At 34.3% G+C, this 21,325-nt stretch overlaps 1 protein-coding gene across 1 annotated transcript in view; it reads left to right on the forward strand.

Moving 5' to 3' along the window:
- Nucleotides 1-21,325, forward strand: part of LOC130233207 (membrane-associated guanylate kinase, WW and PDZ domain-containing protein 1) — a 153,747-nt gene that overhangs the window by 98,222 nt on the left and 34,200 nt on the right. The window contains exon 13 of the mRNA XM_056463135.1: nucleotides 2,491-2,871. Coding sequence (XP_056319110.1) covers nucleotides 2,491-2,871 — 381 coding nt within the window. The remainder of the gene's footprint in view (nucleotides 1-2,490; nucleotides 2,872-21,325) is intronic.

A 21,325-nucleotide genomic window follows, 5' to 3' on the forward strand; every position in this document is an offset into this window, starting at 1 on the left:
GCTTCTCGATTGTAAGATCAAGTTTGCACGAATATTGGGCCATCTCCATTGTTGAACCCTGCTTTTAGAAAAACTACAATTTAAAAAGGATTTCAAACCAGACACAGTGGCCAGTGGGAGTGTCTGTCTAACCCGCCACAGCTAAAATCTACCCGCATTTGGCGGGTTGGCGGGTGTTAATGTCAAGCCCTGATTACATATATCAGTATATTAGTTCAAATATAATATACATTTTTTTGTGAGATACACACACACCTGGGGAGAGAGATCACATTAGAAAATAAATTCTAAAAAAACCTTCTAAAATATTTACATTTGATATTGAATATAAACTGTTTTTACTTTTAATTTAGATTTGACGATGAAATACAGTGCATTTCTTATTTTATTTTTACTTTATAACACAGGTACACACCAGGGCCATTGATAGACCCCATATGCTGCCGCATGTGCCCAGTAAAAGCTTTGAGTTATTATTTACCCATTATTTATGTAGATATGATTATTTACAATCCTAGAATAAAGACATTGTTCTCTATGTACAACCAAGTCAATGCTTCTGAAAGCAGTGTAGTTTAATTAAATGCTGATAATTATTTAATGATTATATATTGGCTGATATTAGATATAAACATACATTTTATGACACTTATTAATAGAAAAAGTTTTTTATATATAAATATAGATAGATAATGGGCTTCAAATGACATGACATCATATATTAAAATCATGGGTTAATAGTGAAATATTGTATTTTAATTTAGTGTTGTTACATTTAAAAACTGACATTCACAAAATCATAATATTTTTTCTACTTTAGATTGAAATTGTGCAGCTGATATGTAATGGAAAATTTAGCATAAGTCTACAAATTTGGAACCCACTCAATATACTTTTAAAAAATATAGTTTAATTAATACATCATGTTTATGATGTTTAATAGGGATGCTGTAACATTTAGATGAGACAAAATGTAATGTGTGCGACAGATCAAGGATGAGGCATGAATCGATTCTGAATTTAAGCTTTTTACTCAATGGTTTAAACAAAAGATGTAACAATAATAATTGAAAAAAGAAATAAACATTTACAATATTCTTTTTAAATGAAAACAAATAAAAACAAAACTAACAAAACAAAACAATCCTTAAGTCTAATGTCTAAACTAGGCGACAAAAAGAAATAATCTAAAAATAAACAACACCTGATCTAAACTAATTAAACTACAAAATTCAAAATTACTCATGTGGCAAAACACTAATCTAACAAAAACAAGCTAAACTTAAACAAACCTAATACGAATGTCATAAGGCTCAGTTTAGAATTACACAACAACCATCAAAGCAGTTACTTAAAGCCAACGAAGTTTAACAAGTAAACTCGAATTACCACAGTCAAACTGAGATAATAAATCACCATAATAAAACACAAATGTGTGGAGCAGAAAAGTTACGCCAAGGCAGAGCGCACACCACACACTGATCTGTCATACATTTAAATCCTCACGGTTCGTCCGGTGATTGGTGGAACTGGCATCGTCATAACAATGATGGATAGTTAACTGAACCAATAGGAATAGGAGTGGAGTGAGAAACGGAGAGTGGAGAGTGAGGAAAATAAAACTAACATGGCACATAACATTTTGTTATAGTTTAAAGTGGACCTATTATGTCTTTTTTTACTAGATGAAGTCTCTGATGTTCCTGGAGTGTGAATGTGAAGTTTCAGCTTAGAATACCGCAAAATTGTTTTTTTTATAACTCTTTGAACATGCCGCTTTTAGGGTTTGATCCAAACTGTGCCATTTTTTTACTGTTGCTTTAAATTCAAATGAGATTGTGCTCCCAGACCTTTCAGACTTTTCAAAAGTGGCAGAGCTATAAATGTTTGTGCATCAGCATAGTGGCAGATTTAAAACAGCACTTTCATGTTGTCTCTGTGAAAAATGTAAAAATGTGAAAAGAAGTAGCTTAGAATATGGTTTTATATGGATACTGCAGTGTTCATTTGTGGATCCTAAAAGTTATATATAATGCCTCCTAGTTGCTGACATTATCTTTAACAGGTGAAAACTCTAATAACTGTTTTTTATCATGTTTGATTTAAGAAATGTTTTTAGAAATGTTTCAGAATGTCAGAATTAAGAAATGTTTACTATTAGTGACTGTCTATATTCACAAACTATTGCCATACAACTGTATTCAAACCCTTTATAAAAGTGATTTTTGCATAATTTGTGCCTTCATGCCCATTACAAGTACAGAATAATTGACGATGAACTGTTGAACACCTAAAAACCTTGTTTAGATGTGAAAGTTCAAGCCATTTGTCAGGCCTTTGTCCTCCACCTGCTCTTGTGTGAAGTACACATTCTGTTACATTTATCTAAAACAATTGCACACCTTAATATATTCATCAACCAATCAGAATCAAGCATTCAACCTCCCTGTAGTATAAATATGAATAACTGTGTTCATCTTATTTTTGCAGGCCCCTCAAATTACTCCAATTCGCCCAATTCTGTGCGAAGGCTAACTCCTCCCCCTCCTCGCTCCGCTTCTGACTCTGAAGTACCTTTTACTGACTCCATGCCATTATCTCGTAACTCTCTGACTCCGCCATCTCCAGCGCTTGTGCGCTCTTCATTGGTCCAGAGCACCAGCTTCCTGGATTCTGTACCTGTCACTCTCACACTGGAGCCACGGGATTGGATGAGCTCAGAGGATGGAGGGACAGTGCTCAGTCCCAGAGTGAAAACAGAGGAGAAAGAGCAGCCCCCAGCGCTGCGGGGCTATGAGGTGGAGCTGAAGAGGAAACCAGGTGAAGGATTTGGATTCGTTATCGCCTCTCAGGATGTGGAAAATGTCAAAGGTGAGTATTTGTAATGCACCAACACTATGAAATAATGTATAAGTACTTCAGTGCAGTCCTAGAAGCTAGGTGTTCCCTGCAGTATATACTGAACATGGCACTTAGTTTTGTCATATTATTTCTAAAAAAAAAAGCAATATTTTTGACTTTTCACTCCAGACTTTTGACTGGCAGTTTTATACTGAACAACAAGTTTTGATCAGTTTAGTTTGTTAGTTAGGCGGCAGGCCAGAATCACGGTGGCAGGCCAGATAGACCATCAGGCCACTGGAAAACGTCCCAGTGCTCCCTATGGCCAGTCCGCCCCTGCTTGTATGTACACTGTAAAAATGCAAAGTTCCACACATTTTCTTCACCACAAATTGATTGTTAACCACATTTTTTTTTACAAATTTAAGTGGATTGAACCATAAAACAATTAAGTTGTCCCCTCCAAAAACGGAATTAACTCATATTACATAAGTACTTTGAACACACAATCAATGACCTCTATTAATGACACTTGTCAAATACAGTGCAAAAAGACAAAAAATAAGATATGTTTGGATGTGTGATCTGATTTTATGTTTGAAATTAGAGAAAATTGAGTATTTAATAAAGGAATCTGTGCAAAAAATGTATGAGACACGGCAACCTATGATCACATATTTTGAAAAAAGGGAGACTCTCTCCTTTAACTGATTTATATAAAGAAACTGTGATCACCAATATGGTTTGGTTTGATATTTATGTAAAAGACCACTATAAATGTATCAGATTATTGATTTGTATTGTCATGTACTGTAGGTAATGATTTATTTGAATTAATTTTAAGGTCTATTTATTTATTAAATTTTTTTCTTATTTTTCTTCTTATTATTTTTTAATTATTATTTTATTCGTTTTATTTATTTATTTATTTATTTATTATTATTATTAATATTTTCCATTTTGCTATATTTTTATCTATTCCTGTTGTAAGTGTATTTTAATTTTATTTGTTTGCTAATTCATTTCGGCGGCAGTGTTCAAAAATGGGGGAAAATTACAACCTTGATTGTACAAAATGTTTTGTTAATGCTTGAGAAAATAATCACAAATAAATGTTTAAAAATAAAAAAATAAATAAGATATGCTATTAATTAACTAGGTATGTTAATTAGGTATGTTATAAATGATTAATTATTAATTAGCTTTATTATTGTCAAATATATTACTGTTATATTAGCTGTCTTATACAAAATGTTTGATTATAAAATCATATGAAGCAATGAAAGAATGAGCACCCTGAAATGGTTTAGTGACTCCATGGTAAGCTCAAATTTCAAAATGGTGTAATGTCATGAATTTTTAATTTAAGCTTTATGACTTCTAATATAGTGTGATTACTAAAATATGTGATGGAAAAGGGTGATAATAAAATTGCAAACTGCTAAGGGGGTAATCTAACATCTTACTAATTAACAAAGATTTTAACTTAGATTTAAATTAGTGTACAGTAGGATTGGGTGATGTCGACCAATTTGCCATCATACAATTTCTAATGTGAAATATTGCGATGGACGATAGCATTCATCGTTGTGAATAAATTATTTCTGAATAATTAATAAATTCATAACGAATTAATTATTTGTAGCCTACGGTTTCAACTACCTGACCCGCATGGTCTTTGTTTTACCCATAACCAAATCCTAAATAAATAAACATCAGTTACACTCAAATTACCACCTGTCAGTCACTTTTTCCGCGGGACACTGGGATGAATAGGCAGAGTGATCTGTGTCATTATAATGGCATTGACAAACTTGGTTGGTAAAAAAGGTGCACAACCAACAGCAACCAACCAACAGTATCTGAGTACTGCGTGTACTGTGTACAAGCGTGAAAGTGAAAGATTGAAGCAGTGTACTGACTCTGTGACAGCTTACCTGATAGATTCAAAAGACCAAAGACAAGATTAATTACATATCATGTTTAACAACTATAGTGAGACGCTATCCAGCGGTACATCCTTGATAAACTGTCCAACGTGCACTGCTCTCTGGGGTTTTGTGCTCAAAGCACCCGCTGACTGCTGGAGCTCAGACATGCGTATATGCAGCGCATAATAATCATATTGAATAAAGTTACAGTATCAAATACAATTAATTCTCTATTCATTCAATTAAAGATGCAATAAATGGATCAGAAGAGACTCTTTTTATTTTTATTCAGTGCCCTTTAACCTCAAAATTTGCTTTGTCACTAAAAGACGTGTTTACAGGAGTCAACATTTGAAGTAGATCATCACCTTTCCTCAAAGTTGTCCTAAAACTCTCTTTCTTGTCTTAGAGCATTTTGGATCTTCTTCAAATGTTGACTACTGAAATGTAATCAAATGTATACTCTTCTGATAATGACATTAAAATGACACAAACTGTACTCTTGACACTGTGTGTATGTAAAAACTGAAGTATAGTTTTGAGTTTAAGAGTCTTATTTCAAAAATTTTACAGAATCATTCAATTATAAAGGATTAATATGTAATGCAGTGTTGGGTAAATGACATAAAAAATGTAGTTATTTACTAATTGCATCATTAAAATTGTATTTAACAATTTTTATTTTAATTTAAATTGTATTTCTGTAAGTTTTTGAAAATTATATACTATGTCTGAAAAGTAATTCATTAAAAATATTTATTTTTGTCCTTTATTAGATAGGACAGTATTTAGACAGGAAGCAAAGTGGAGAGAGAGAGGGGAGTAGGGAAGGGAAATGTGCTCAAACCGAGATTCGAACTCGGGACGCCTTGACATGCTACTGTACCAAATGTCGACACGCTAACCACTAGGCTATTGCGCTGACCCTGAAAAGTAATTTAATTACTCAAGGAATACTTGATTCAGTATTATTTAAAATATACTTATAAATCTGTGCATTTCCCAGTACTGGGTTGCAGCTGGAAAAAGCATCCGATGAGTAAAAAAAATGCCAGAATAGTGCCTGATAAATAAGGGACTAAGCCGAAGGAAAATAAACGAATTAAATCTCAGCATGGGTGACGCAGTGGTGCAGTAGGTACTGCTGTCGCCTCACAGCAAGAAGGTCGCTGGTTCGAGTCTCGGCTGGGTCAGTTGACGTTTCTGTGTGGAGTTTGCATGTTCTCCCTGCGTTCGCGTGGGTTTCCCCCACAGTCCAAAGACATGCGGTACAGGTGAATTGGGTAGGCTAATTTGTCCGTAGTATCACTGTCCACTGTGTAAAACATGTGCTGGATAAGTTGGCGGTTAATTCCGCTGTGGCGACCCCGGATTAATAAAGGGACTAAAGAAAATGAATGAATGAATAAATTAAACTTTAATAAAAAATTGACTCAAAAATTGAGTCAAACATGGCCTTTAGCTTCATTAAAAAAAGTAATTTAAATAAAGTAACTAATGACACTAATAAATTACACACCATACTGTTGTTATTTAATATTTTGATTAAATTGTAGAATGAAAAAGAATGCAAAATAACACAAAATACATAATAAATATATTATACATTTAAAAGGTTGTATATTTATGTCCATATAATTGGGCTATTTTAGTGTCAGCTGTATGAAGTGACTGAGTGACAGTGAGACAGAGGCCTGCCAATAGTGAAGCCTGCCAGCAGTCAGACCCGGATACTCACACACACTCACACACACCCACCCCTCCTTTCCCCCCTCACACTCTCCCCTACCTAAGCCCACAATGACCTCATTTTGCTCAGTGTTCCTTTGCTTTTTATCGAGGCCATGGCATCACTAAGAGCTTGAGCATCTAAAAACGTGCCTGTCCCCGATGTCACAGCTGTTGCCGTGTATATCAATATCTCTGATGTTTCTCTTCTGTATGACTCGATTTCATAATCTTTCGGAGAGTTTGTGCTGTGTTCTTTACACATCCTCAGAGTTTGAGTTAGAACGAAAGGTTTACGTTAAGACTGTGTTGTAAATTATTTGATTTATTGACTAAATGAAGACACAAAAACCTCTAACTGCCATCAGAAATTGTCTTTAAAAATTTACTTTTTTTCAGACTCCTTTGTGGAGGTTCAGTAATTTCACTTTTATGTCAAAGGATAGGTTATTTTCATTGTCTTTAATAAAAATTAACATTGGAGGCTGAGAAAAATGCTCATTTTAGAAGAAATGTTCAGATGGCAGAGGTTTTTGCATCTCAACTCCTTAAATATAATGTGAGGCTTATACTTTATATATGTAAAGTTATAAGTTAAAGTTATACGATTTTGATTGTTATTTTGGTTTGAGGTTATTACTTAATTTGTGTTTGTATACTGTAAAAAAATATTGTGTTTGTATAAACTTAACATTTGTGTTGATTCAGCTCATTTTAAATAAGTAGTTTAAACAAGCAGCAAAGATCATTTTTTGAGTGTAGTTAAGCTAGTCCTCATGTCCACAATGTAAAATCATGTCTGGCTTTTATAACTAATCCAGATATATCTAATCCACTCCTAGAAATGTAGCAAAATGCCTAAAATCCAAAACTGAGAAGCTGATTTCTGTGCCTACACTTGTACTCATATGGCTGGAGGATAGAAAGACTCAGTATGAAGATAAAAGAGAGTCTGTCTTGAGACTGAGACGTCTGATGAAAAAAATGAGATGTTTGTGTTTCTGTGCATGGCTGTGCAGGGGAGCGTGAAATGCCATCAAACACACTGTATGATTGAGCTACATAAAAATCAGTGATGATGCAGATATAAGAGATGTCAGACACTGAGAGACTGATAAAGAGAGAACGAATTGGGTTAGAAAGCAAAACACGAGTTACACGATCAATGAATCAATAATAGAGATTATCCTAGTTGTGTGGATGCCAGTGGATCTCTTAAAGGGACACTGACATGATTTTACAAACCTCCATTTTTAGTTATTTATTTTCATTTTACTGACAGTGCTTAGGGTTACCTATTGTAATCTCCAGTGTTCTTATTATACACTGCAAAAATGATTTTATTGCTAAGAGTTTTTGTCTTGTTTCTAGTCCAAATATCTAAAAATTTCTAAATCAAGAAGCATTTTCTGGGCAAGTAAAAAATACTATCTCGTTTTTAGAAATAATATGTCAAGACTAATTGAGTTTTTCTTTATAACAAGCAAAATAATTTGCCAATACAATAAGCAAAATAATCTGGTTTTCATTATTGGCAGATTATTTTACTTGTTTTGTTTTGGCAAAAGCTCACAAATTTGTGACATTTGTTCTGAAAACATTATGGTTTACTTGTCTAGAAAAATGCTTATGATTTAAGAATATTTTGATATTTGGATTAGAAATTAGACAAAACCCTAAGAAATAAATTTTTTTGATCAAGGACAGTCTGAACACTCTTCACAGCAAATTTGTAGTATGTATTTCAATCCTTCTAGCACTACCAACAGTTCAAATTTTCTCTTATTTTTATTTTTAGGGATTTTTGTTCAGCCACCCAAACTTATTGTCTGAAAACAGTATTTACTGTACGGTTTTCAGCTGAATTAGGAAAAAAATGTCTGAAAATATGAGCTGAAACAGTGTTCAGCATGCTGGTTTCACTCTTCCTCCTGTCATAGTCACAGTGCAGCAGCTTTCACACCGAATACGGAAAGTGTTGCTTGTTGAAACCTTGTTTTTCAAGCTTGTTTGGTGTTGTGACACCCATGACATGAGGTTCTCTACACAAGATTTCAACTCTCTTCTATTTAATCAAGAGATAATAAAAGTATTTATAACTTCGTAGTTGTCTAACCCAAAATCTAGGGGCATGTTACTTTATATTTGGAGCAAGACACCAAGCTAAATGATACCTGATTAGTTTATTTTTGGCCAGTATGGGTGCCAGTGCAATATTTTATGAACATAATAATGTTTCAATAGAAACTCACCATTCTGCCTTAAACATTTTTGGGACACCACCACCTTGTGCTAAAAAAATGACAGGTACATTTAATAATATATTTTTGGGTGGTGTCCCAAAAGTATTTGATATATATCACAATTTCTGAATATTTTGCCATATGATTGTTTATAGATTCCCTGGCAGACACACAACGTCATAAGACATTAATATTACTGTAGGTTAGATTTAGGTCACTAAGGACAATCTTATTTTGATGTCCAATAACAATGTGAAATAATGTGAATTTCATATTTTGTTGATTTTAGGTTGTGTTGTAATGTGGCCAAAATCCACCGTCAAGCCAACATCTTAAACCAACATCATATTGACGTCAAATACTGACACTTATTTGTTGGGTATGGCAACCAAAGTCCAATGGTTGATATGGTCATACTGGTAAAGTCCACACATTGTCAAGCTGTAACAACATTAGAAGTTGATATTTGGTTGTTTTTAGGTTGCATTGGAAAGTAACCAAAATGTAATGTCTGTCTGACATTGGACATTGACAACACAATCTCACGGCAGTTCGTAACTTTTTGATTTAGTGGCTAATTCGTATGAATTCGTACGATCTAATTCGTACAATTTAGTACGATTTGCTCATCCGCCAATGACGGTTGGGTTTAGGGGTGGGGTTAGGTGCCACGCCTCCTTTTTAAAATCGTACAATTTCGAACAACTGAACTCGTAAAAATTCGTACGAATTAGCCACTAAACTGTCAAAACGTAAAATACTTACGTTTTCTCGTGAGATCAGGCTGGCATTGACGTCAACCCGATTTTCATTTCCAAACATAATGCAACGTCCCACAACATTGGGGTACAACCTCAATCTGACATCATGTTGACCTCCTGTGCATGCTGGGTCCTTGCATACTAGTTATATCATAATCATCTTAACTTCCTGTCCAACTTTTCTTTATTATTTTTTTACATTTTTGAACTCTTCCTTAGTCTGATTTCCAACAAAGGACTATAAAAGATACAAGAATGTTTTTACAACATGCAGGCAAACAGCTCTGTATTTACTTCAGTGCTGACATTAGTTGCATGATGCAAACTGTATCTGATCCTGAGGCTGTATCTTTGCAAATCTTTCATATAATGACACCAAATCTAATATGTGTTCTAATACGTGCAAAACAAGTAAACCACATTGTTAATAAATAGTTTATCCATTGGCAGTGATGCAGAAATGCAAGAATATGGTGTGAGAAAAAGATTTTCATCCGCATTTTCAAACATGTTTTTTATATTTCTTTAAGACAAGATCTGAGATTGTGATTGATTTTCGTCTTTGCTGTATGCAGGTTAATGCATTTACTGTAAATACTAGACAAAATCTGTATATACTGTAATGGAAAAATCTAGTGGTCATAATTGGTTTATGCTAAAGCCATGCACAGTACAGTATGACCTTACATGAACATGTACAATTCTGGACAAGCACAATCAAGTATATGTTATATAACATATAAAATAGGAGCATGAAGTAAATATTTCAAAAACTACTACAGTAAATGCCTTTATCATAGTATTTTCTTATTCTTACCTTCAAATCAAGGTAAATATTTTGATTGCTTGAGTCTCATGTAAAAATACTCATTGTCCCCAACACATCAATTTAGTAACACCTACTCTGACTGGTCAAAACTCTTAAATTATAATAAGTATATAATTCTTGGGCAGCACGATGGCACAATGGGTAGCACAATCGCCTCACAGCAAGAAGGTCGCTGATTTGAGCTCCTGCTGGGTCAGTTGGCATTTCTGTGTGGAGTTTGCATGTTCTCCGTGTGTTCGCGTGGGTTTCCTCCGGGTGCTCTGGTTTCCCCCTCAAGTCCAAAAACATTTGGTTTAGGTGAATTGGATAAGCTAAATTGTCCGTAGTGTATGGGTGTGTATGGATGTTTCCCAGTGATGGGTTGCAGCTGGAATGGCACCTGCTGCATAAAACATATGCTGGATAAGTTGGCGGTTCATTCCGCTGTTGTGACTCCTGATTAATAAAGGGACTAAGCCGAAATGAAAATGAATAAATTGATGTATTATTCTTTTTTTCAGCCATTTTGACTAAAGCCGTCCTATTTTTTTTACTCATTGTTACCCCTATGCCCTGCTCAGCTCCTTATTTTACCTTTATGTTTAGCCCATTAATTGCTGCTTACAGATGCTTATTTACTACAGTACTCATTTCCATACAATAGAGGTAAAATAGGGATTTAGGCAGTCACGTCCTAAAAGAAAAAACAAAAGAACCAAAAGTCTGCATAAAAGTGGTCCATACCTTGAAGTGTCAAGTGTTTCGTTGTACGTCATCAACTGATTTAGTCAAATTAAGTACGTTTAATAGTGAAAAAAAATTAAATGTTGATGTTTTCATTTCATCGTTATGGCTCAGCAAATCTAGAATATTGGCTAAATTACACAAAATATTCTATTCATTTAGTTAAAAATCTGGTTGAAATTCACAGTAAAAGCTTTTCTCACTGTAAACAATAAAGAGTTTATTTTACTGTATTTTTATGACTTATATTTTACTATTTGATTAAGTGAAAAATATATGTTTATTTATTTATTTACTAATCTACTTGAATTAATAAAATTGGATTTGCAGTTTAAATTGTGTTGTAAACATAGGTTATACCAGTGTTTCACTTCACATCAGGGGTAACACGTATGACACTACTATAATACAAGAACTAAATAACACAACACTCTGTTGTACATGACTGAGAATAAAAATGAGCAAAAAAATTCAATATTTACAGTTGAAGTCAGAATTATTAGCTCCCTTAGATTTTTTTCTTTTTTAAATATTACCCAAATGATGCTTAACAGAGCAAGAAATTTTCACAGTATGTCTGATAATATTTTTTCTTCTGGAGAAAGTCTTATTTATTTTATTTTATTTTATTTTATTTTTACATTTTTTTAAAACCCATTTTAAGGTCAAAATTATTAGCCCCTTTAAGCTATATATTTTTTCGATAGTCTACAGAACAAACCATCGTTATACAATAACTTGCCTAATTATCCTAACCTGCCTAGTTAACCTAATTAACCTAGTTAAACCTTTAAATGTCACTTTAAGCTGTATAAAAGTGTCTTGAAAAATATCTAGTCAAATATTATCTACTGTCATCATGGCAAAGATCAAATAAATCATTTATTAGAAATGAGTTATTAAAACTATTAGGTTTAGAAATGTGTTGAAAAAATCTCTCCAATAAACAGAAATTAGGAAAAAAAATAACTTAAACTTCAACTGTATATATGAAATAAATCATAGGTAACATAACTCTGAATTCTGGTTACACTTTAGAACAATGTTGTATTAACTAATGTTAGTTAATGCATTTACTAACATAAACAAACAATGAACAATATATTTATTACTGTAATTGTTCATGTTAGTTAACCTTAGTTAATAAAAATGCAGTTGCTTCTTGTTTGTTCTCACAGTGCATTAACTAATGTTAACAAACATGAATTTAGATTTTAATAATGCGTTAGCAAATGTTAAATTATGATTAATAAATGCTCTACAAGTATAATTCATACTTAGTTTATGTTAGTAAATACATTAACTAATGAAACCTTATTGTAAAGTGTGACTGGATCTAAATAAAGTCCCTATTCAAGCACATTACATGGAATCAAATTTATAGTATATTGCTAAAAAACATTCAAATATACAGTGTATTTTAAACTATAATACATTTCTAATCATTTTGTAATCTGCAGAAGAGAAAAACGGGTTTAAAATGATACAAGTTAAATACATTTTGGAAAAAATTAAGTGAATGATGCCTTTAATATCACATGAAACATTCATTATTCAGCAGTTGAGCGGTGTTGTCATATGCTCACTGCACTGATAGCATTAAACTCAATCACGCAAATGCTTTTTTTATTGGCATGACTAGCATGCATCAGCACTTGCCAAAGTCAGATTACACACGTATGTGCATGTAGGTCTCTCTCTCTCTCTCTCTCTCTCTCTCTGATCGACACACCCCCCACTCTGCAGTGGTCCTAGGATTAAATCGTTCTTCTCGTTCGCTCTCTTATCGCCCCTCCTCTTATCTCCATCTCTCTGTCTTTATTCCCTCCTTTTCTCTGCCTGTCCACTCCTCCATCCCTCCCTCTCTCTCTCTCTCTCTCTCTCTCTCTCTCTCTCATTCACCGACTCCAGATGCCAAAGGAAAATGAACCCACTACAGTAAGCGGCTCGCTCGCACCTCTACACAGAGGCTCATTTTGTTTTGTTTTCTTCACTTGTTTGTTTGTTTATGCCCTCCATTGGTTTTTTTCTCACCATGACCTTTCCGCGTGATCGCTCTCACATGTGTTGGGATTTAAACGGAGTGTGATCCGGGATCGGGACCCTGCCTCTCCACACACACACACACACACATATTCAAGCCATGCTGGAGAGACTGCAGTCTGCCTTGCAAAGTGTGAAGGACTCCAAACGTAAATATTTTGTATTTTCTCTGTCTTGATTTCATCCCTCATTTTCTAGTATGATATCAAATACAGTCAATTCCTGTTGGGAGAATGTTGCAGAGTGCAGATGATGCAGAGTTTTTTTTTTTTACCTACGTAGTATGTAGTGTTTACAGTTGGAGCTAGGCATGGGCCGGTATAAGATTCTCACTGTATGATAACCTTGGATAAAAATATCAGGGTTTCATGGTATTGTGATCACTGCTCTAAAATATATTCTTTTTAAAAACTAAAACTTTTTTCCTTTTGAACACAATATATTTTATTTTAAGAAACATTTAAAACATTTTGGAGCAGTAAACATGTCAGGCTGAATAATTCAAATGAATCATTGACTGCTGCTGTCTTAATTTGTTTCCAAAACTCAGATTTTGATATCTTTTCTGCTGGAGATACTGTTGTCCTAAAAAACAAACAAAACAAAACAAAAAAAAAACTAAATAAAAGATCTTCAACATACCTTAGGAACGGTATTGCAGAAAATTTTGTCAGTTTAAAAACCTTGACTTTTCCAAACCGCGGTATACCTTGAAAATGGTTATCGTCCCATGCTTAGTTGGTGCTTGTTATAGGATTTAATAGCTTTAAATATGCCTGGTTAGGATTTGTAAATATCAGTGTTTGTAGAAATACAGTTGAAGTCAGAATTATTAAACCCCCTGAATTTTTTAGCCCTCCTGTTTATGTTTTCCCCTAGTTTCTGTTTAATAGAGAGAAGATTTTTTCATTACATTTCTAAACATAATAGTTTTAATTACTCATTTCTAATTACTGATTTATTTTATTTTTTGCCATGATGACAGTAAGTAATATTTGACTAGATATTTTTCAAGACTCCTCTATACAGCTTAAAGTGACATTTAACAGCTTAACTAGGTTAATTAGGTTAACTAGGCAGGACAGGGTAATTAGGCAAGTTATTGTATAACGATGATTTGTTCTGTAGACTATAGAATTTTTTTTTTTAAAGGGGCTAATAATTTTGACCCTAAAATGGATTTTCAAAAATTTAAAACTGCTTTTATTCTAGCCGAAATAAAACCAATAAAACTTTTTCCAGAAGAAAAAATATTATCAGACATACTGTGAAAGTTTCCTTGCTCTGTTAAACATCATTTGGGAAATATTTAAAAATGAAGAAAAAATTCAAAGGGGGGCTAATAATTCTGACTTCAACTGTATGTGCTTTTATGATGAGGAAAACAATAAAAAATTTATATTATCTATTTTTTTTCTTGTACAAAAAAAAAACAAACAAAAAAACGTATCATTCAGACAAAATAAAAACTATTTAAGTATGTATGTATTTTGGTGCATTTAAACAAAACAGATTTATTAAACCCATATATTTATTAAAATAATATTTTAGTCACCAAATATTGCAAAAAATATATATGTATTACATCCTACAAAATTTTAACCATTTTTTTTTTTACTTTTTTTTGCTTTTTAATTTGATATAATTTAATATTATTCTATAACATATAAATTTGGGTGTACTAGTTTTTGGACTGTTATCGTAAGCTATTGTGTTAAGCTCCAGATTTGGCTTCAGTACTGACTAATCTAACGTATGTGCACACATATAATATTGTATAGCTTCATATATAAAAAAAAATTATTTAAAAGAGGGATTTGAGAGTTGTGTACTTCTATATGCTGAGCACTGTACACTGTAAAAAATTTTATGACAAAAAGTCATTACAACACATGTTTTTATGTTGCTTTAACTTATTTTAATAAGTTAATCGGGTTTGAACTACAATTTTTAAGTTTTGCAAAATTTTACTTAATATTTTTAGTCAGAGGGCAGCATGGAGGCTCAGTGGTTAATACTGTCGCCTCATAGCAAGAAGGTCGTTGGTTCGAGTTCCGACTGGACCACTTGGTATTTCTGTGTGGAGTTTGCATGTTCTCCCTGTGTTTGCGTGGGTTTCCTCCGGGTGCTCCGGTTTCCCCCACAGTCCAGAGACATGCGGTATGTATATGTGAGAGTGTTTGGATGTTTGCTGCTGGAAGGGCATCTGCTGCATAAAACATATGCCGGAACCGTTTTAATATAGGATTAAGCCGAAGGAAAATTAATGAACGAATGAATTTTTAGTCAGTTTGATTGATATATGATTTGAGAACTAAATAAAAAAAGTAATGCAGCAAGATTTTTTTACAGTGTGGAAAAGAAAGTAAATTATAGATCATTTAATAGACATTTATAGTAATTGATTTGTATATTATTTAAATATACAAACACACACACACACACACACACACACACACACATGCACACACACACACACACACACACACACACACACACACACACACACACACACACACACACAATGTTGTGACAGTGGAAAAGTCTACGTTCTCAGCTCTTGGGTTCAGGTACAGTACAGCAGTACTGCATTGTACCCAAATCAATAACACATCTGCAGAACATCTCCAGTTCATTACCCAGCGAAATAAGTGAGATATCACAGCCAACTACATGCTTGTTTGTATTCATACATCGGCCTCAGCTGCGGCAAAGTAATAAATCTTAGACAATCATTGCTTTTACAGAATGCTGAGGCTTGTAATCTTTAATTATGGTTTGTAATTATTGCTACCCTCTTCCTCGTATGCATTTGAAGAGTGATGTATTTACTTGGCAGACTGTTTAGTCCGCTCAGTGAAAGTTGTTGTTTGCTGACAGATTTTCAGACGTTCAGTTCTTCACTTATTCCTGAGCAATTATGTTTGTTCTTATATAGTGGATGTCAGATGTGCATTCAAATCTTTTTTATTTGAAATGCTTCAGATTATGGAAGTTAAAATTAAATGTGAACTAATTTATGTTAGATCATGACTACAGTGGCAGTATACAGCATTGTTAGTTATGTACATTGACAGTATTCATTATACGCAGTTCATTTAGAGTCGTTGATTTAATTCTGTTGGTGGTTTATAGAAAAAAACACTGCTGCAGTGCAACACAGGTTCATAATGAACATCTCTCTCTCTCTCTCTCTCTCTCTCTCTCTCTCTCTCTCTCTCCATCTCTCTCGCCTCTCAGTATTTTAGTATGCAGCACTGGTCGTCTGAAGTGAATAGCGTTACACTGCCAGCCAGTGCATTTCAGCAGCTGTGGAGCACTTTTTTTTATTGAGATGAAGATGTACAAAGAGTGCTACTATATTACAAACTTTCATCAGTGTTACTTAAAGACCGCACAGTTTGCATGACTGTAGTTGTCTTGACAGATTGCTAGTCCTTGTGTTAAGTGTTTGTGATAGGGTCTTTCTGATAGGTGCCTACAAGTGTGTCTAGTGAATGGAGACTTTATTCAACTGATTAGTTAAAAACACTGATTTATTCAGTGACCTAAATAAGTAACTGTTTTATAAGTCGTTGAATCATTCACTCAACCAGTTTGTTGAAATACAGTACACAGAGGATGTGATTTACTAGACAGTGGTGTACTAAAATCTGAAGAATGTTTTGTGCTCTTTAGAAAAGTTTGGGGATAAGACAATGCAGAATAATGGCCCATTCAGTCAGAATGTGTGTTTGCTTCTAACTGGGTTTGATAAAATATCTGGACGCAGCCACTGAGCACCTCTAAACAGAAACTTTTAACGCATCTCCGAGCACTTCTGATTGGTCCACTGCTGTGGAACTGACAATGATACTGTTCTCAGTGTGAAAGTTAAAGATCTTTTATCTTTACACAGCATCTAAAAACTTGTGCAGCACTTAGATTAGACGCGTTTAACAATCTCACTCATTTATAAACCGCATGTTTACATTGTATAACAATAGAATAGTAATGCATTGGAAAGGGAAAAAAGCATTCTGTTTGAATGGTCATTAAAAACATTAACCCTTTAACATGTGATCACACCAGTGTGATTACAATGTTCAGTGCATGACGATCAACTGCTAAATTCAATTCGGCTTTCCTGCAAAACGAAATGAAATCTGAAATATTTCTGAGCTTGAGAAAGATACATGTGGTGCTTGTCATAAATCACAATTTATCAGTGTTTTAAAGCAAATAATGTTTATTTTAAAATTCAGACATTTAAGTACACATAAGTACTAGCAAAACATAATATTTATGGCTTGTAAATTATTGGTTATTGTCAATGGAGAAAGCAGTAATATTTATTTTTAAACAAACAGATGATGTGTTAGTCACATCAGATACGCAATGTTTAGGTTACTACAACGTTTACTCTGTTCTGCTCTGATTAAAATTTTATGTAATTGGGAGAATTAACATGTAAATCCAGCAGCTTTAATATCTCCATTGAGGTGCAGCCTAATATGGATAATATGATTATAATTAAGCTTATTAAATGACAAAACACATTTTATTTGAAAATTAAATATCAGATAGTTCACAATATAATTAGGGTGTTTGTCAATATTTGCAGAAAAGGAAAAATAGAATGTGATATACTGTGTGTGTTTAAATCATTGGGGCTGCTACTGTATATGTCATATGATAAATCTCACATGTTGCCTTTAAAACTTTAAAGCAATGTGTTGTAAATAATGGTCTCATTAAAAACTCCAGAAGGTCAGTGGGAGTATTTAAAACTTATGTGTGTAAGGCCTAAAATGCTGTATCCTGCATGCAAGGTGCACGCCGTATGGCGCTGTGAAAAGAGGCAGGTTTAAACAAGATTATTAGACATTTAAAAAAGCTATTGGTCCATATTTTATATTTCTGTACAGAGAGGTCATGTTTTGATATTTGATTGGTATGACGCAATCACGTGATGCGATTTTACAGGTCAGAGTTCATCAAGCTTGAACTTTGCAACACAGTGAACTTGAGCGTGCGCATGAATAGAAGTCTATTGGCTCTTTTCCACTAACTGGTACGGTACGGTGTCATGGGTATGGGTGGGTCATGTATGGGTCATTAACATATCATATGAGAAGCTCTTCTCACAAAACAGATGCTTTACACACATAAATACTTGTGTAGAAATGTTTACTACTAACTTTTCAATGAACATGAGTTGATTATAACTGCAGATCAATGACAGTGCGAAACAGCCTACTGTAACGTCTGTAATTATATTAAATAACTAAATAAATGAACATATATAAACACATACAGCCCCTTACTGTCTCTGATATGTTACCAACTACAGAAGAACTACACACAGCAGACATTTTCGTCCATATTTAGGTTCAAAACAACACAAAATATAGCCTACAGTCAGTGTAAACCTCTCATCTGTGTCTGTAATCTTCAGCAGCACATGTAGCCTCTGTTAGAGAGTAATTCCGTCAGTCTGAGTTCATATTAGTCCAAAATGTGAAGGTAATAAGTTAGTTATACATGGCATTTTGTTCATGTTTGCTGGAAAATAATGTGCTCCTTTTTTTCCGGCTTCTCCTTTGTTTTTTCGCGCTTCACTCTCGCGTTTGTCAGTGTCTTGACAGGATCGGGTTTCAAAAGCACGTCAATAATCAAGCGCAGGTTATTATCATCAGCTCAAGAAGTTTGTTATTTCAGATATAATGTTAGACGCGCGCGAGCGCTAGCAAGAAAGCGAAACCGCTTGCGCCTCAGACTGGCTCATAAAAAACTACGGGGCACAGGGTAAATCTGCTCTTCTTCTTGGCTTTGTGGCTGTTTATCAAGACGACGACAAGGTTTGTTTGAGCCCGGGTCGACCATGGCTCGTTATTATATGTATATATTCTGCTGTAATGTCTCGGCTCGTCGGCTGTGTATTTCGAACATGGCGGGTTTTTTGTTTTCATTCTGGCTTGTTGCGTAAGCGAATAATGTATCTCTGTAAACCAATAGCATTCAGCTGCGCGTGTGGCTCCGCCTTTTGGTACCCTTTCTCATGTTTGGTACCCTTTCGAAAGGGTGCTGAAAAAGTGGTACGGTACGGTTCGGTTCGGTACGCTTTTTGACAGTGGAAACGGCCATAAAAGCGTACCAAACCGAACCGTACCGTACCACTCAGTGGAAACAGGCCAATATGGTCCTGTAGCCAGCCATTGTTTATTTGGGTTTGCCTAAACACTGAACACATGACATAACAGTTTTCACAGAATCCCATTTAAGGCTCTCAAAATGCTGTTGTTCTAATGGATATCCAAAATCCATATTTTTTTCATACAAAAAGAGTGTTAAGTAAATGACCCCAATTCACTCTTGAATTAAACAGCACCACAGTGTGGTTTTAAATAAATACATTTATCTGTTATAATTTCAGCAATATTTTTGATGAATGTCAAAACATAGCTGTCCTCAATGCTAGCATGCATAGACTAAAAGTCAGACCAGTTAAAAAAAGAGATATTTGTGCGTGGGAACCAGGAGTGACTTATTCTGTTCACATGGTTCAGCTTAACACGTAAAAAAAAGAAACGTAATGCCTTTGAGGTGGTCCAGGATATCAAGACTGTATATGCCTATGTGTCATAAAGAGTCAATTTGTGGGAAAGCAATAAGACTTCTACATGGAGTGTTTCACATTAAACTCTATAATTATCAATCCACCTAAATTTGTCTATCAAAGTATATAATTCATCAATCAATCTTTCCAATCTATTTTATTTTCCACTGAAGAAGATAAGCCATGCAAGGTTTTTCAGAATTTCATTTTATTTATTTATTTATTGAATATTTTGAGCTGAAGCAATTTGTATGGTGATTTTGTTTGGTCTGGTTGATTGATTGATTGATTGATTGATTAGAAAAAAATCAATGATTGGAGCTTTTGAGATGTTTGAGCCAATATTAGTTGCAATATAAGTTTACATTTTTTAAAGTATCCTCATAAAATATTACAGCGTGCACATTTCAAGAGTTTGGCATGCTGTCCCGGGAGAGAAACCTGAGCTCGGAGATATTTGAGCCCAGGGCTCCCGCCCGGTCAATAAGCATATCAGGTAGGTCTCAAGAGCTGTCCCTTTAGAAAAGGGAGGAAAAGGAGGAGATGGGGTGGAAGGGGGGATTCTTCCAAAGCGAAGATAGAGCAGCAGGGAGCAAATGATCCATTTATAGTAAACTAGGATCACTCTGATTGGATTATTACTGATTACAGATGAGCGGCCAGTCGTGCTCAATCATATCACGTGCTCCTCTCGAAATTAGTTTATGAAACTTCTCTTGAAATGCAGTAAAACCAACAACTATTGTGTGATCATATTTTTTGAACATTAATCATAATTTTCTATATCTTCAACCATAGTAAAACAAAAAAAAATAAAATAAATACAAAATTAACACAAAATAAAATGATAGCCATAAAAAAAACGCATAGAATCAAGCAGTATGGATATGTTTGCACAAACTCTTCAGGTTTTGATACTTTCATCATGTTGACATACAGTATGACAATATTAAAACTGCACTGTTACGGCAGTTTAATTTGAAAGGGGGTGTAGGCTATATGTAACTACAGTGTGTATAAATCCATTTTCTTGCATGACAAATATTGACATTACAGTACAGAACAACTCTCGATGTTATAAGCAAACCATCTGGAGTGTTTTGCGTACAAATCAGTCAACAGGTTATGATGACAAACCTACTCAATAGAAAAGCAACTAATAGAAGAAATCATACAATAATTCAAGAGAAGACTACACCAGACACAAGATGTAAACCATTGGTGAGCCTCAGAAAAGGGAGGGCCTGAAGCCTTCACGGTTCTGGAACAACATCCTATGGACAGATGAGTCCAAGATGAACTTGTAACTGAGTGATGGGAGAGAAGTGTATGGAGAAGAAAAGGAACTGCTCATGATCCTAAGCAGTGAAGCATGGTTTTAGTAGTGTCAATGGCGTGGGCATGTATGGCTGCCAATGGAACTGGTTTTCTTGAATTTATTGATGATGTGACAGCTGACAAAAGCAGCAGGATGAATTCTGAAGTGTTTTGGGCAATATTTTCTGCTCATATTAAGCAAAATATTTCAGAACTCATTGGATGGCACTTCACAGTGCAGATGGAGAATGACCAAAAGCATACTGTAAAAGCAACCGAAGAGTTTTTGAATGGAAAGAAGTGGAATGTTA

The sequence above is a fragment of the Danio aesculapii genome, chromosome 8 (assembly GCF_903798145.1).
Source record: "Danio aesculapii chromosome 8, fDanAes4.1, whole genome shotgun sequence".
NCBI lineage: Eukaryota > Metazoa > Chordata > Actinopteri > Cypriniformes > Danionidae > Danio > Danio aesculapii.